The 15,351-nt window shown below is 49.5% G+C and overlaps 1 protein-coding gene across 5 annotated transcripts in view; it reads left to right on the forward strand.

Moving 5' to 3' along the window:
- CYP1A1 (cytochrome P450 family 1 subfamily A member 1) overlaps positions 1-9,460 on the forward strand; it is a 35,759-nt gene extending 26,299 nt beyond the window's left edge. Inside the window, exons 1-7 of one of the 5 annotated variants that reach the window (XM_055277782.2) lie at positions 2,421-3,567; positions 5,879-6,732; positions 7,288-7,414; positions 7,500-7,589; positions 7,680-7,803; positions 7,949-8,035; positions 8,228-9,460. In XM_055277782.2, the coding sequence (XP_055133757.2) occupies positions 5,908-6,732; positions 7,288-7,414; positions 7,500-7,589; positions 7,680-7,803; positions 7,949-8,035; positions 8,228-8,513 (1,539 nt within the window). In that variant the 5' untranslated portion in view covers positions 2,421-3,567; positions 5,879-5,907 and the 3' untranslated portion in view covers positions 8,514-9,460. Of the gene's footprint in view, positions 1-2,420; positions 3,568-5,878; positions 6,733-7,287; positions 7,415-7,499; positions 7,590-7,679; positions 7,804-7,948; positions 8,036-8,227 lie in introns of those variants that run through there. The other 4 variants (XM_055277784.2, XM_055277783.2, XM_055277786.2 and 1 more) reach the window with 4 other exon arrangements.
- The last annotated feature ends 5,891 nt before the right edge of the window (positions 9,461-15,351 follow it).

The following is a 15,351-nucleotide window of genomic DNA, read 5'->3' on the forward strand; positions in this document are numbered from 1 at the left end:
CAAAGCAATGCACTTTCTATCAAGAGAAGGGTCCCTGGTTGGGAGCCCCAGCACTAGATGGTCTTCCAGCCCTGGTGACCAGGCTGCCATGATTTTCCAGAGCTGGGGCATTGGTGGGGGCACCCTGGGAAGCTGAAGAAGAGGTTATGCTGCAGAGCATGTTGGAGGATCTGAGTGCCTTGCTCTCTACTTCCTTGCCATGGCTTCCACAGAGGCTCATTCTCTGTGGCTCTAGCTCCAACTAGGATTGAAGGACAGACCTCTCTTGGGTACCATGAAGCTCCTCAGACTGAATCAAAGATGCAGAGGGTAGAATAATTGGAAGGACGCTGAGAAAGCCCAGCAACACCTCCCTTGTCTCCTGCCTGTTCTGTTGCCTAAATTCCACCATTATAGAATCAGCACTTTGGATTCAACATCTCTCTTGCCATTTGGCCTGCGTATAGTATAGCTGTGTCTAATTCCTTTACCAGTTATTAATATCTTGCCTGGACTTGGCTTATCAGATCAATTTCCTGCAGGTTGGTTTTCCTTGTTAGAGCATACGGAAAGAAGTGGCAGGTTGGGTCGGGGCTATAGCAAGTATCCAGTGTCCTAAGAATTACCATGGAGAAGTGCTGGAAACAGCGACCAGGAGAAACCTAATTTTCTGGGGGGAGAATCCAGAAAGGCATCCCAGAGGAAGTGATGTTTTATCTGAGACTCAAGGTAGGGGACACTAGAACTAGAAGCAGGCAGGCCTGGTAGGTTCTGCTAAAGATTCTCATTCTTGTCTTCAGAGTGGTGGGAGCTACCAAAGAAGTTTAAGCAAGGTGGTGATGGAATGAGTTTTTGCATTTTTGACAGGACCACTCTGGGTGCCACAGGATGGAGAAGTAATTGGAAGGAGCAAAAGGCAAATGGGAACCTAGGTGGAGGCTAAGTGCTCCAGGGAGCAATGATGGGCCCTGGATGAGTTGTGGCAGTGGAGCTGGACAGATGCCAAAGCACATGCCAAGCAGAGAAATGTGCCTCCTATTCTTAGCACAGTAGCCCAAGTGACCTTGCTTCTCTTACACCCCAGCCATGTCTCTATCTCGCACAGAGGAAGTCTCATGTTTCTCAATGGGGTGCTCCCTGCACATGGGGCAGGGCGCTGTCCCTCATCGGCATCCCATCCCCTGGGACTACATGCCAGGAGAACTCCCCAGTCACATGACCTCTGCACATCCCTGGTACTGCTCGGTCCTTCAAGAACCACTGTGGTGGGGGGTGGCGGGAGGCTTTGATTTTGCTTGTTCCCTCTGCCAGTTGCAGTCTTTTTTTTTGAGATGGAGTCTCACTCTGTCACCCAGGTTGGAGTGCAGTGGCGCGATCTCAGCTCACTGCAACATCCGCCTCCCAGGTTCAAGCAATTCTCCTGCCTGACTCCACTCTCCCCAACCCCCCCTCACCGCCTCAGCATCTGGGATTACAGGCGAGCGACACCACGCCCGGCTAATTTTTGTATTTTTGGTAGAGACGGAGTTTTGCCATATTGGCCAGGCTGGTCTTGAACTCCTGACCTCAGGCGATCCTCCCGACTCGGCCTTCCAAAGTCCTGGGATTACAGGCGTGAGCCACCGCACCTGCCCAGGTACACTCTTTATCCAGATATCTATGCGCATTGATTCTTGACTCCACACTCCTGCCTCTCTCCGCAAGGCCTTCTCTGACCACCTCGTTTTGAATTGCAATCTGCCCTCACGTAATCCCTACGCCTTTTCTGTTTAATTTTTTTCAACCGCACTTTTTACCCTCTGATATTCTCTAGATTTGGGGCATATTACTTGTCTCCTTCCATCAGAATGTAAACTCCACGAGATTAGGAGTGCTGTCAGCTGTGTTCCCTTCTCTGTCAATCGCCAGGGCCTCTGAACAGCTCCTGGCACATAGTAGTTGCTTGGTAAATATTTGTGCAATGCACGAGGCCGCATATAACCGGAGTGGGAGGTGAGGGGATTATTTTCTGGCCTGGACCAGCGACGGATGGTGATGCCACCGGGTTGGGGAGCACGTTGGGGATGGCGGGTAACGATGTTAGTTGGGGCCAGGTTGAGCTAGGCACGCAAATACAACTTTTTTTTTTTTCCTGGAAACCCTGTAACAGGAAGGCTCCGGAGGGCGGGATAGCGTCGGAGGCAGGCAGCTAGGCCATGCCAGGTGGCACTGGGGCTTCGTGTCGTGCCACAGGCGTGGACCGAAGATGCGGACACATGCAGGCTGCCTCTCCTTGCAGGCAGAAGCCGCACGCAGACCTAGACCCTTTGCATTGCACCCCCTTATTCAATCGCGCACCCGCCACCCTTCGACAGTTCCTCTCCCTCCACCCCAACCCCACGCCGCGCGCGAGGCTGGCCCTTTAAGAGCCCCGCCCCGACTCCCTCCACCCTCGCGTGACTGCGAGACCCGCGCCGGGCCGGGGAATGGGGCGGCCGGGTGGCTGCGCGGGCCTCCGGTCCTTCTCACGCAACGCCTGGGCACCGCGCCCCCGGGCCAGGTGGGGCGGGGACGGGCCGCCTGACCTCTGCCCCCTAGAGGGATGTCGCCGGCTCACGCAAGCTAGCCGGGGGTGGGGTGGGGGCTCCGCGCCAGGTGCCCCCTCCGTGGTCCCTGGGCCCCAGAGTCTTTCCTTGGCCCCCCGCCGCCGGATTTCTGTGCTCCGCCAATCAAAGCACTAGCAACCCCGGGAGCCAAGAAGAACCCTCAAGGGCCGGTGGGTCCTGGCTGGAGGGACCGCGGGTTGCAATCAGGACTAAGGCGATCCTAGAGGCGGCGAGGAGCCGCTAGTGAGCGCTCAGTGCGCCTGCGCCTTCGCCATCCATTCCGATCCTTCAATCAAGAGGCGCCAACCTCAGCTAGTCGCCCGGGCTCTAGGGGACAAGGCCAGCCCCGCGGCGCCTGTGGCCTTCCGGCCCCCGTGACCTCAGGGCTGGGGTCGCAGCGCTTCTCACGCGAGCTGGGACTCAGTAACCCCGGGAAGAAGGTCACCACGGGGCAGCCCCGTCCCCGCCTGCCGAGTCCGGATAGGCTGTAGCGCTGGGGAGGCATCTGCACGCCCAGCGTTCCAGTGGGTGCAAAAATGACGAAGAGGAGTCCCCGCGCCCCAGGATGGAACTTCCCGTACCCTCTCTTCGGGCTGTCCTGGGACTTCTCTCTCAAACCCCCTCCTCGGCTGGGTTCTGCACTGCCCTTGGGACGCCTTGGAATTGGGGCTTCCAGGTGTCCCCAGCCCTCACCCCTCTATGTACAGGCACCGAGATGAGGTGTCCCATAGTGCCATAGTGGGTTCTTGCCCCCCTCCCCCCTCCGCCACCTTTCTCTCCTATCCCAGAGAGACCAGCCCGGTTCAGGCTGCTCCTCCCTCCATCTCAGCTCGCTCCAGGGAAGGAGGCGTGGCCACACGTACAAGCCCGCCTATAAAGGTGGCAGTGCCTTCACCCTCACCCTGAAGGTGACAGTTCCTTGGAACCTTCCCTGATCCTTGTGATCCCAGGCTGCAAGAGTCCACCCTTCCCAGCTCAGCTCAGTACCTCCTTACAGCCACAGGTGAGTTGCTGGGGGGCTTCTGGCTTGCCCCTTCTCTCCCAATAAAAGGAGCATTTTGGTGCCTTCAGGACTTCTTAGGTAGCTACCTGTCTAGCACCTCCAAAAAGGGAGGCTCAGAGTGTTTTTAGTGACCAGGCAGTCTAGCCCCCTAGTGGGGAAACTGAGGCCAGGGGAAGAGGAGGACTTGCCCATGGTCCCACGGCTGGTACCAGACCTCTAGATACAGATGGCATCTCATTCAGGACTTAAGGACCCAGGCTCCAGCTCCATCCTCTAGTGAGTGACTCTCTGCCCACCTTGGGGCTTCCCCATCAAGGCCACCTGGCAGGCTGGAATATGTGCAGCTCTTCCCTCAGGCTTTCTGATGACAGGGGCTTCTCCTTGGGTGGGCAGGGTGGATGGAGGGAGTGGGCTGGATTCTTACCAGCTGTACCCTGCTCTAGCCTAAGAAGCTACCCCTGGCAGATTTTACCCTCCCAAGGGTGGCTTGTCAGTGCTGAGATGTCCTAGACAGCTGGGACAATAGAGGCAGATCTGTGCAGGAGTCCCAGGCCTTTCCTATTTCATTGACCATCTTCTTTGTCCTTTGCTGGGAGACAATCAGGGTGACAGATTGCCAACTGCAGGGAGCTGGAAATACCAGTCCCTAAAAACTCATCAGTCACATCTCCCTTGGCCTCCTACCATCTTACAAAGGCTGCAGGTCCTTGGGATACCCATTGTGCAGAAGAGGACACCATAGCACACCAAAGCCTGGCACTGTCCCCTGTTGACTCGGGGATCTAGTGTGCTTTGATATTTAGTCCCTCCAGGAAGCCTCCCTCCACTATAATACTTGTGGTAGGAACCATCCATCTCCCTGTCTTGTGAGGTTCTCCTGTGGGGAGCCTCACTGGTAAGACTGTCAGGTTCCCCACAGCACATCTGTGTTTTCTCTTCCCTCTGGATCCAGCTGGGTACTCTGAACTGAGAGATCTTGTCTTACCCTCTCTCAGTGTTGAAATTGGACCCCAGAAAAGTAAAATGTGCAATCCAAGATCACTTTGACTAGAATGTTGGGTCTACTGACCTCCAGTCCAGGGTAGCAGGCAGAGATGCCTGACATGTTGGAGAGAGTGGTTTATGAATTTACACACCTTTTTTAGGTCAAGCTTACAGCGAAAGTATTGCCTCAGTTTCCTTTCAGTTTAGATCCATTCCTGATTTCCCTGATTCCAGTCTGGGGTTTTCTTACAGCCTCATGAGAACCTTCCATTTATTCTCTGCTCTCTGGTAACCTGCAAAAGGGGGAGGTCCAAACTGTTCATTCATTGAGAATTGAGCCAAAAAAAAACCCTGGCCTGGATTTCTCTGACTAAAGAGCTCAATCTAGCTGGTCTCCAGCTGCCTTTAAACTGTGGATCAGTTGAACTCAGAGAGCTGGGGCTGAGAGCAATGTGGTTTGGGAAGTGGCCATCCTGTCCCCTATCTCTTCCTCACTCTGTCCTGGGGTCTGGTGGGATTTCCTGCATGCTGGGATTGAGCAGCAGAGAACTGAGGGTTCTGGGAAAATTCCTTCATTGATCTGACCACTCTTCAAAGGGAGGTACATGTGACAGCAGCTGGGAATTTCCAGGGAAGTGTCCCTAAGGAGTCTGAGTCCTGGCTCTGTCACTGATTGCTGGGGGACTTTGGGCAAGTCAGCGCTGCTTCCCCCAAATGTTAAATGAGGCTAAAGGATCAGATGATCCCTAATTCCCCTGAGAACATGATTTTCCTAAGTGTGGTGGGTAGGACTCGGGGTGATACACATTGATTATGTGTTTATTTTAATGTGTTAGGGGAAAAATCAAACTTGTACTTTCACACAGATATTGTTTATGATGATATGTAGATAGATTTAAAGTTGATTTTAGGAAAATGTGAAGTAAATAACAGTACTGGTACTATGTGGAAATCACCAATTGACATTGGAAGATGTCACTTTAGATTGGTAGAGCAGTTAAGAGAAAGCATTCTGGAATTAGGCAACTTGGCTTGGGAGTCTGCACCCAACACTTTGGCTGTGTGACCTTGGGCAAGTTACTTACCTTCTCTGAGCCTCACTGCAGGCTACTTCATAGATTTGTGGCCAGGGCTGAATGAAGAATGACTGTGAAATTCTTAGCCCACAGTGGTAGGTCAACAACTTCTCCCCACCTCGTCCTCTTCTTCATGCCCAGTAAGCAGTTCTGGTGGAAAGGTTTCCCCTTTCCCTGACACTCTAGATATTGGCTCTACTCATCCCCCAATCTGATGGCTTGATTTTTTTTCTTTCTGCACCTTCTCTCAGCAGCCACCTCCAAGATCCCCACACTGATCATGCTTTTCCCAATCTCCATGTCGGCCACAGAGTTTCTTCTGGCCTCTGTCATCTTCTGCCTGGTATTCTGGGTAATCAGGGCCTTAAGACCTCGGGTCCCCAAAGGCCTGAAGAATCCACCAGGGCCATGGGGCTGGCCTCTGATCGGGCACATGCTGACCCTGGGGAAGAACCCTCACCTGGCACTGTCAAGGATGAGCCAGCAGTATGGGGACGTGCTGCAGATCCGCATTGGCTCCACACCCGTGCTGGTGCTGAGCGGCCTGGACACCATCCAGCAGGCCCTGGTGCGGCAGGGCGATGATTTCAAGGGCCGGCCCGACCTCTACACCTTCACCTTCATCAGTAATGGCCAGAGCATGTCCTTCAGCCCAGACTCTGGACCAGTGTGGGCTGCCCGCCGGCGCCTGGCCCAGAATGGCCTGAAAAGTTTCTCCATTGCCTCTGACCCAGCCTCTTCATCCTCCTGCTACCTGGAGGAGCATGTGAGCAAGGAGGCTGAGGTCCTGATCAGCACGTTGCAGGAGCTGATGGCAGGGCCTGGGCACTTTAACCCCTACAGGTATGTGGTGGTATCAGTGACCAATGTCATCTGTGCCATTTGCTTTGGCCGCCGCTATGACCACAACCACCAAGAACTGCTTAGCCTAGTCAACCTGAATAATAATTTCGCGGAGGTGGTTGGCTCTGGAAACCCAGCTGACTTCATCCCTATTCTTCGCTACCTGCCCAACCCTTCCCTGAATGCCTTCAAGGACCTGAATGAGAGGTTCTACAGCTTCATGCAGAAGATGATCAAGGAGCACTACAAAACCTTTGAGAAGGTACAGTCTGGGGAAAGGCAGGTGGGTGGTGGGAAGCAGATGGCATCAGGGCCTGGGAGGTCAAAGGTAAGAGGAACTGCATGGGGCTTGGCAAGTTCTCAGGAAGGCTTCAACCTGGGATCTTGAAGCCAGTTGTGGAATAGTCTTCTTCCTTGGCAGGGAAATAGAACTTTTTCTTGACTAACCCTTCCATGCTTCCACAGACAGCAATAGCCACTGAAGAGCCATTACATGCAGGACCCTGGGGCAGTTGTTGAGGGAGCCAGGAAGAGTTAAAGAGTTCATCTCCTGGCCTCATAATAGGAAGAAGATAAAGAGCACATCCAGGTGATAACAGTACAAGATGCTGTGTATCAGATGTCCCTTGAGTTGGGGCTAGCAGCATTCTAAGGTAGTAGGAGAGAGCCTTGCAGAGGCAGACAGAAGCTAGGACAACAGCCTCAGGGGGCATCACCTCCAGAAAAAATGTGCTAGGAATAGTGAAGGACCAGACCTGGATGGAGAGGTAGCTCTGGGTTTGAGATCTTGCTCACTTGTGGACTTTCCCTACCTAAGGGCCACATCCGGGACATCACAGACAGCCTGATTGAGCACTGTCAGGAGAAGCAGCTGGATGAGAACGCCAATATCCAGCTGTCAGATGAGAAGATCATTAACATTGTCTTGGACCTCTTTGGAGCTGGTATAAGTTACCCCATTGTGTCCTTGCTGTGCTCAAGTGCCCTGACCTGCTGCCTGCCTAACTTCTTCTGTTCTACCCTGTCCAGGGTTTGACACAGTCACAACTGCTATCTCTTGGAGCCTCTTGTATTTGGTGATGAACCCCAGGGTACAGAGAAAGATCCAAGAGGAGCTAGGTAGGTAGTGGCTCACTTCAAATGGGTCAATGCCAGGGGCCTGGCCAGGTCTAGGCAGCCCCTGCATCCATCTTGTCCCGTGTTCTGCAGACACAGTGATTGGCAGGTCGCGGCGGCCCCGGCTCTCTGACAGATCCCATCTGCCCTATATGGAGGCCTTCATCCTGGAGACCTTCCGACACTCTTCCTTCGTCCCCTTCACCATCCCCCACAGGTAAGGCCCCATGGAGCCACTGCTGTCTGTTACTTGTCTTACTCTGGACCACATACCTGATTAGGGTTAGTGGGAGGGACACGGCATGGGAGACAGGGAGATTTGCCTGTTGCCCTGAGCCTGACAGAGCTTCCTTTCTCCCTAGCACCACAAGAGACACAAGTCTGAAAGGCTTTTACATCCCCAAGGGGCGTTGTGTCTTTGTAAACCAGTGGCAGATCAACCATGACCAGTAAGTTCAGAGATGCAGAGGAAAGGCTGGGTCCACCCTCTTAAGCTCTTATATATGATTAATACAATCATTGCATTGATCCTCCTGTCCATGGGCTGCTTGCCTGTCCTCTATCCTTTGGGGCTGGAGCTCCATTCACTTGATGCTTCTGAGCCCTGAGCTGCCACTTCAACTGTCTCCCTCTGGTTACAGGAAGCTATGGGTCAACCCATCTGAGTTCCTACCTGAACGGTTTCTCACCCCTGATGGTGCTATCGACAAGGTGTTAAGTGAGAAGGTGATTATCTTTGGCATGGGCAAGCGGAAGTGCATCGGTGAGACCATTGCCCGCTGGGAAGTCTTTCTCTTCCTGGCCATCCTGCTGCAGCGGGTGGAATTCAGTGTGCCACTGGGTGTGAAGGTGGACATGACCCCCATCTATGGGCTAACCATGAAGCATGCCTGCTGTGAGCACTTCCAAATGCAGCTGCGCTCTTAGGTGCTTGAGAGCCCTGAGGCCTAGACTCTGTCTACCTGGTCTGGTTGGGCAGCCAGACCAGCGGGCTGGCCTACGTGGTCTAAGGTTCAGCCTGAAACTCACAGACACTGATATGGCTGCAGTTTTGCTATCTGGGCTGTGGGGAAGCCTAAGGGATCCTGCCTGCCCCTACCGTGGACATGCCTCTGCACACCCTCCAGAGACAACAGGTAAAACAGGGCCACATAGATGCTGATGGAGACTTCCCAAGTTGTGCTTGAGCCAGGTGGCCTGCTAGGGTTAGGAGGTCCTTAGGCCTCAGAGAAGCTCTGAAGAACTCTCTGGAAGCCCCTGGGCCCAGTAGCTAGGTGGCTCTGTGGGGGTGCTGACTGGCTTGAGCAAATTAGAACTGGCCAAACCAGGACCTTGTCCAATCTTTGACAATTGGGAGCTGCCAAGAGTGAAGGGAAGAGACAGCCCAGGATACTGGCACAGAGGTAGTCTCACTGCTTGAACTAGGTTGAGCAATCTGACCCTATGGCTCTAGGACACAGTTCCTGGGAACATCACATTCCTCTGCCCTTCCTGCAGGCAGGAACAAACAGGGCTGCCTTCTGGCCTTGTAAGACCCTTATTGCTGTCCAGGAGGGGCTGGGGACTTGTGTCTATGGGGAGCACAGCGCACAGGGAGTGCACATATCCAGGCACAAGGACTAGGGCTGGAGTGAGGGGGTGGTATTTCAATTACTTTCTATTGGTCTCCCTTCTCTACACTCTTGTAATAAAATGTCTATTTTTAATGTTTGTACACAACAATCTTTCTATTCTAGCCTGCATTGTGCTTGCATGCTTGCATAAGAGCTTAAGAACCATTGATTTAATGTAATAGGGAAAATTCTAACCCAAGTGTCTAAAAATGTGTAAGAACAGCTACCTGAGCTAAATAAAGATATTGTTCAGAAATCCTATAGGTGGAGACTTTTTGAATCTTAAATGATTTATCACTCAACTAAATACTCACCCTGAACCCCATTCTGTGTTGGGTTTTGCTGTAGAGAGGAAGAAGAGGAGGTAGGAGTGAAGAGGTGAAGCTGCTGCACTTAGGCAGTCTGTTTGAGGGACAAGACTATTTTTTGAGACAGGTGCCCCAGGTCGTCCAGGCTGGAGTGCAGTGGCACCATTTTGTTTCACTGTAACCTCCACCTCCTGGGCTCATGCGATCCTCCCACCTCAGCCTCTGAGTAGTTGAGGCCGCAGGCACACACCACCACGGCTAAAATTTTTTCTTTTTGTAGAGACGGGGTTTCACCATGTTGCCCAGGCTGGTCTCAAACTCCTGAGCTCAAGTGATCCACCTGCCTCAGCCTCCCAAAGTGCCGGGACTACAGGCATGAGACAAGACTCCTAATCACTGTGCTGACTTACTCCCTCTCTAACTTATCACAAATTGATGAAGCGTATTCTCTGAATTAGGCAATAAGGGTATCAAGTGAATATAATGCAGTCCCTGCTTTCAAGAACCTCCCAAAATGGTTGAGGGAACTGACACATAAACACATCATTCAATTCATTGTGGTCAGAGCTCTACCAGACAGATGCATATGGGAGGTGGGATCCAGAGGCTGGGTGGGGGAGTGGGCACTGGGAGATTTCCAGGTCTTTTTTTCTTTTGAGATGGAGTCTCACTCTGTTGCCCAGGCTGGAGGGCAGTGGCATGATCTTGGCTCACTGTAATCTCTGCTTTCCAGGTTCAAGCGATTCTCGTGCCTCAGCCTCCCAAGTAGCTGGGAATACAGGCACGCGCCACCATGCCCAGCAAATTTTTGTATTTTTAGTAGGGATGGGGTTTCACCATGTTGGCCAGGCTGGTCTTCAACTCCTGACCCCAAGTGATCTGCCTGCCTCAGCCTCCCAAAGTGCTGGGATTACAGGCATGAACCACTCCACCCGGCCCACAGGCCAATTTTTTAAGTTTTTGTAGAGACAGGGTCCAACTTTGTTGCCCAGGCTGGCCTTGAACTTCTGGCTTCAAGCCATCCTCCTGCCTCATCCTCCCTAAGTGCTGGGATTACAGACATGAGCCACAGTGCCTGGCCTTATTGTGGTTTTCATTCTCATTTCCCTAATGACTACTGATGTTCAGTGTCATTTTATGTACTTGTTGGCCATTCGTCTATTAAGTACTTTGCTCATTTTAAGATTGAGTTGTTTATCTTTTTGTTGTTGAGAGTTCTTTGTTATTTCTTGTTTTTATTTTTTAAACCCTTTATTGACCAAAAGAAAGTTCTTTACATATTCTGAATACCAGACCATTATCAGATATATTATTTGTAAATATTTTCTACCATTCTGTAGGTTGTCTTTTCACTTTCTTGATATATCTCTTAATGCACAAAAGTTTGTAATTTTGATGAAGTACAGTTTATTTTTTTCTTGCTTTGTTTGTGCTTTTGGTGTCATATTTAAGAAACTGTTGCCTAAAAGGTTATTATTCTTTTTAATCCTAACCTTTGTTTAGCACTTTATAGTCTGGGGCCTGCTTTTATGTATGTACATTACTTCATTTATAAAGTGACATTTGAGAATGTAAGAGACTTAAATCTTTGAGATAATAGGAAAGAAAAATGATCTTAAGTAACCAAGAATGCTTGCCGAGCCTCAAAGCCTATGTCCTATAAGTAGACTGACTATAGAAAGTTATCACCTTTAATCAAATTTTTCTCAACGTATTTGAGAATAAAAGCATGTGGTATTAATAATTACAATAAGGTAACAGGCATGAACGGGGACTGTTCCATCCAAATTGGAACATATGTTTCCCATACATATATGTAATAAGAGACCTGAGTTCTAATGTCAGATTCAGCATTAACTTGCTAAGCTTTCAGCTATACACATGGGGTGAAGTAGATAATTACTTCTTTTTTTTTTTTTTTTGAGATGGAGTCTCGCTCTGTCGCCCAGGCTGGAGTGCAGTGGCATAATCTCGGTTCACTGCAACCTCTGCCTTCCAGGTTCAAGTGATTCTCCTGTCTCAGCCTCCCAAATAGCTGGGACTACAGGTGCACGCCACCACGCCTGGCTAATTTTTGTATTTTCAGTAGATACGGGGTTTCACCATGTTGGCCAGGCTAGTCTCAAACTCCTGACCTCAGGTGATCCACTTGCGTTGGCCTCCCAAAATGTTGGGATTACAGGTGTGAGCCACTGCGCTCAGTGCTTCCACTTGCTTACCTCCCATTCTCTCCTCAAACCACTGGCATTTGACCTCTGGGGCCTTTACTCTGATTTAAAACCACTGTCAAAATCATCAAGGACCTCCTGGTTGCGAAATCTAATGTACATTTTCAGTCTTCCTCTGATTTGAGCTCTTTGGAATATTTAGCACTGTTGACTTCTCTTAAAGATCCTCTTGGTCTCTTTGGCATCACCCACTGCTGGATTTTCTTCTATGTTCCTAGCTGCTGCTTCTCAGTTGCCCTTGAATAGACCTCGTCCTGTGTGTATCCCTTAAATGTCAGTGTTCCTCAGGGTTCTGTCCTTAGCTGTTGACTCTTCTCATGCTATATGCTATCTTTGGACTATAGTGCCCATTATTGGGACTTTAATTATTGCCTGGTAATTGACTTCCAAACCTCATCTTTCTTTCCTGAGCTCCAGATCTATTCTTCCAGGTATACATTTCCATGAGTTTTGCAAACGCATATAATCAAGATTTAGTTCTACCACTCCGCCAAATCCTTTATAGTCATACCCTCCCATTTCCTACCCCAGGCAAACACTGATGTTTTCTGTTCCTATAGTTTTGCCCTTTCCAGAATGTCATATAAATAGAATTACACAGGCTGTGCGAGGTGGCTCACGCCTGTAATCCCAGTGGATGGTGGATCGCTTGAGGTCAGGAGGTTGAGACCAGCCTGGCCAATATGGTGAAAGCCCGTCTCTAAGAAAAAATACAAAAATTAGCCGGGCGTGATGGCGTGTGCCTGTAGTCCCAGCTACTTGGGAGGCTGAGGTGGGAGAATCACTTGAACCTGGGAGGCAGAGGTTGCAGTGAACTCTTGACAAAAATCTTGTAGTGTGATAGTTTCTTTGCTGTCTTGTATGACAAGATGTTCCAGGCATGTGATGTATATTTCTTGTCCCAACTTGTATTCAATTTTAACACACTATTGCTGGTGATTGTAGAAAAGACAGGTATCTGGAAAATGTCATAGCATGACCCACGTGTCCCTAATTCTGTATGATGTTAATCTTTAATTTGAATTTGTTGTATAATTAACAAACACCCCAAGTTCTAGATTCTGTTGCGAAAACATCCTCTTGTGTAAAACTAGATATGCATTAGTGTGGGAGTGATAAGAGCCCAGGGAAAAAGGTGGGGAAGGAAAGAACCAAATTAGACATTGGAGGAATGAACCTCCAGATTTTTGTGCGTGAATGGGGCATGGGGTGGTATTCAGAGTCTTGAGGAGGGAATGGTGGTGATATGAGGCTTTCCCTTGTAATGTTAAGCAAAGAGCTTGGTGCAGCTCCAAAAGTGTAGTCTGCTTCTGGCCACAAGCATCTGAATTCTCTGAGGAGCTCTTTTTTTTTTTTTTTTTTTTTTTTTTTTTAAGACAGGGTCTCACTCTGTCGCCCAGGCTGGAGTGCAGTGGCATGATTTCAGCTCACTGCAACCTCCGCCTCCTGGGCTAAAGCTATCTTCCTGCCTCAGTCCCCCAAGTAGCTGGGACTACAGGTGTGAGCCCCCACACCCAGCTAATCTGAGGAGCTTTTTAAAATACAGATCACTGGCTTGTACCCCAGACTAGGCGCATCAGAGTCTCTGGGAGTAGGGCCTGAAGTGGTAGGAGCCTAACCTACTGGGGTTTTATTAAAGCCTAACCTTGCTGTGGAAAGAAAAACACCCAACTCTAGCCTCTTTAGCCATCCTGTCCCACCTAAGGTGAAAACTAAGAAACCCTGGTAAAGTTAATATATATGCTTATGTATAAGTGGCATGAATGACAACAATGATAGCAGGGACAAGAGGGAAGAATTAGGAAGATTTTGTTATTATCAGGTACCTGCACTGTCCATGAGGTAGTATAGTGTTATTTGAAAGTTGAATTGGATTATTTGAAAATGTAAATTGCATATTTGCAAATTCTTGGGCAACCACTAACACACACACACAAAAAAGAAAAGAATAACTGGTATGTTAATAAAGGTGAGAAAAGAGAATCATATAAAATTCTTAATTAAAACCCCAAAAGGTGGCCGGGTGTGGTGGCTCACGCCTGTAATCCCAGCAATTTAGGAGGCTGAAGCGGGTGGATCACCTGAGGTCAGGAGTTTGAGATCAGCCTGGCCAACATGGCAAAACCCCATCTCTACTAAAAATACAAAAATTAGCTAGGTGTGGTGGCGCATGCCTGTAGTCCCAGCTGCTTGGGAGGCTGAGGCAGGAGAATCGCTTGAACCTGGGAGGCAGAGGTTGCAGTGAGCCTAGATGGTACCATTGCACTCCAGCCTGGGGGACAAGAGCAAGACTCCATCTCAAACACACACACACACACACACACACACACACACACACACACACCCCAAAGGCAGAAAATGTGTAGAAGACAAATACAGATAAAAAATAAGGTTACAAATAGAAAATAGTAACAAGGCCAGGTGCCATGGCTCACACCACAATTTCAATACTTTTGGAGGTTGAGGCAGGAGGATCACTTAACAGCAAGAATTGAACAGCAGCCTGGGCAACATAGTGAGACTCTGTCTCTACAAAACAAACAAACAAACAAAGCTTAGCAGGACGGGCGCAGTGGCTCACGCCTGTAATCCCAGCACTTTGGGAGGCTGAGGCGGGCAGATCACGAGGTCAGGAGATCGAGACCATCCTGGCTAACACGTTGAAACCCCGTCTCAACTAAAAATACAAAAAATTAGCCGGGCATGGTGGCGGGCACCTGTAGTTCCAGCTACTCGGGAGGCTGAGGAAGGAGAATGGCATGAACCCGGGAGGCAGAGCTTGCGTTGAGACAGGGTTTCACTTCGTAGAGATGGCACCACTGCACTCCAGCCTGGGTGACAGAGCAAGACTCTGTCTCAAAAAAAAAAAAAAAAAAAAAAAGCCAGGTGTGGTGGTGGGCACCTATAGTACCACCACTTGGGAAGCGGGAGGATTGCTTGAGCCCAGGATTTTAAGGCTGCAGTGAGCCACAATCATACCACTGTACCCTAGCCTGGGTGACAGGGTGAAACTCCAACTCACAAAAAAAAAAAAAAAAAAAAAAAAAAAAAAAAAAAAAAAAAAGGGCCTGGTGTGGTGGCTCACACCTGTAATCCTAGCACTTTGGGAGGCCAACACTGGTGGATCACTTGATGTCAGGAGTTCAAGACTACCCTGGCCAATACGGTGAAACCCTATTTCTACTAAAAATACAAAAATTAGCCAGTTGTGGTGGCATGTGCATATAATCTCAGCTACTCAGGAGGCTGAGGCAGGAGAATCGCTTGAACTCAGGAGATGGAGGTTGTGGTTGCTGAGATCATGCCACTGCACTCTAGCCTGGGTAACAGAGCGATACTGTGTCTCAAAAAACAAATAACAACAAAAAAAAATGAAAAAAAAAGTAACAAATATAGTAGACATTAATTCAACTATATCATTAATTACTTTAAGCATCAATGGTCTACATACACCAATTAAAAGACAGAGGTTCTCAGTATGGATGAAAAGCAAGACCCAATTATATGTTGTCTACAATAAACACATTTTAAATATAAAGACATACATAGATTAAAAGTAAAGTGATGGAGAAGGATATATCATTGATAATACTAATCAAAAGAAAGCAGGAGTAGG

Source organism: Symphalangus syndactylus, chromosome 5 (assembly GCF_028878055.3).
Source record: "Symphalangus syndactylus isolate Jambi chromosome 5, NHGRI_mSymSyn1-v2.1_pri, whole genome shotgun sequence".
NCBI classification, from domain to species: domain Eukaryota; kingdom Metazoa; phylum Chordata; class Mammalia; order Primates; family Hylobatidae; genus Symphalangus; species Symphalangus syndactylus.